Raw genomic sequence first — 1,159 nt, forward strand, 5'->3', positions numbered from 1 at the left:
ATGTCGTGACTTTGTGGACATGCAGAGATCAAACCTTCTGGGAGAATTGATGATATGTGCAAGAACACTTGTTCGCCGACGTACGGTGATGGTAAATGTGCGGCGGATTGTAGGAAGGCTGGGTTCACATCTGGGAGATGTGCTACTTCTTTCGGAAACAAATGTTGTTGCACCAAGTGATAGAAACAAGTCTTGTATTTGCATTCATACGTTTTTTTCTTTCTTTTGTTGTTTTGCTACAAATAATAAATTAAATGAGAAAATATAAAATTGTTTAACGATTATAGTTTTCTTATTAAAAAAGTCTGAACTACTATCAACCATACAGTTCTTTTATTGCTATTTCAGTTATTAAGGCGGAGAAAATGAGGAGGTAATTATGATTTATGTATACTTGTTAAAATTAGTTTGGATTTAGGTTTGGTAAAACTTAAAGAGAGAGAAAAAGAAAAAAGAAATTCCTTAAGGTGAACTATATGTTACGTTTACAAATGATTGTAACTATTATAAAATTAAAACAATTGATCAGTTTTGTTTTTTTTGTTGGTATTATATTGAAAATGATAAGGAAACAAGGTATTATGATAAATTTTCTCCTTGCAATAGTATAGCAAAGTACCAAGTCGTTCTTTGCAATTTCAAGATTAGATTCTAATATCTTTCACTTTTTTTTTTGGGCCAAAAACTTGATTTATAAATCATAAATATTAGTGCAAAGAGAAGGATACATAAATCCAAAGTTTTAGAACAAAAACAAGCAAGGCATCTAAAGATAGATAATATGAGTTAAAAAAATAACCCAAGAGAGCTTTGAAGCAAAGGCTAATAAGCTAGTTAATACATGTGAGATCAAAGTTTGTCTAACGGATTTCCACGATGGGAGATGGTAGACAAGTTGGTCATAGTCACAAGAATAAATGAAGTTGATAAGGTGGTTATGGCCATTAGTCTTGTTGGCACGAGAAACACTACAACAAGAAGTATATACAGGTCTGGCTCAACTAGGGTGGAGAGAGGGGCAGCGTCGCAAAGGCCGTTTATTTCGAAAAAACGATTCTCAGACTATGGGACCCATTTTTATTGTAAAGTAGTCGAATAGCTGACCGGAAATAACTTTAGGTCTATTTTTTCTATTTTTTTGTTCTCAAATGTGAAAATG

At 32.7% G+C, this 1,159-nt stretch overlaps 1 protein-coding gene across 1 annotated transcript in view; it reads left to right on the forward strand.

Annotated features, from left to right (window-relative positions):
* Positions 1–196, forward strand: part of LOC111832359 (defensin-like protein 43) — a 1,169-nt gene extending 973 nt beyond the window's left edge. The window contains exon 2 of the mRNA XM_023788669.1: positions 26–196. Within this exon, the coding sequence (XP_023644437.1) occupies positions 26–180 (155 nt within the window). The 3' untranslated portion in view covers positions 181–196. The remainder of the gene's footprint in view (positions 1–25) is intronic.
* Positions 197–1,159: the final 963 nt, after the last annotated feature.

Source organism: Capsella rubella, unplaced genomic scaffold, assembly GCF_000375325.1.
Source record: "Capsella rubella cultivar Monte Gargano unplaced genomic scaffold, Caprub1_0 scaffold_1, whole genome shotgun sequence".
NCBI lineage: Eukaryota > Viridiplantae > Streptophyta > Magnoliopsida > Brassicales > Brassicaceae > Capsella > Capsella rubella.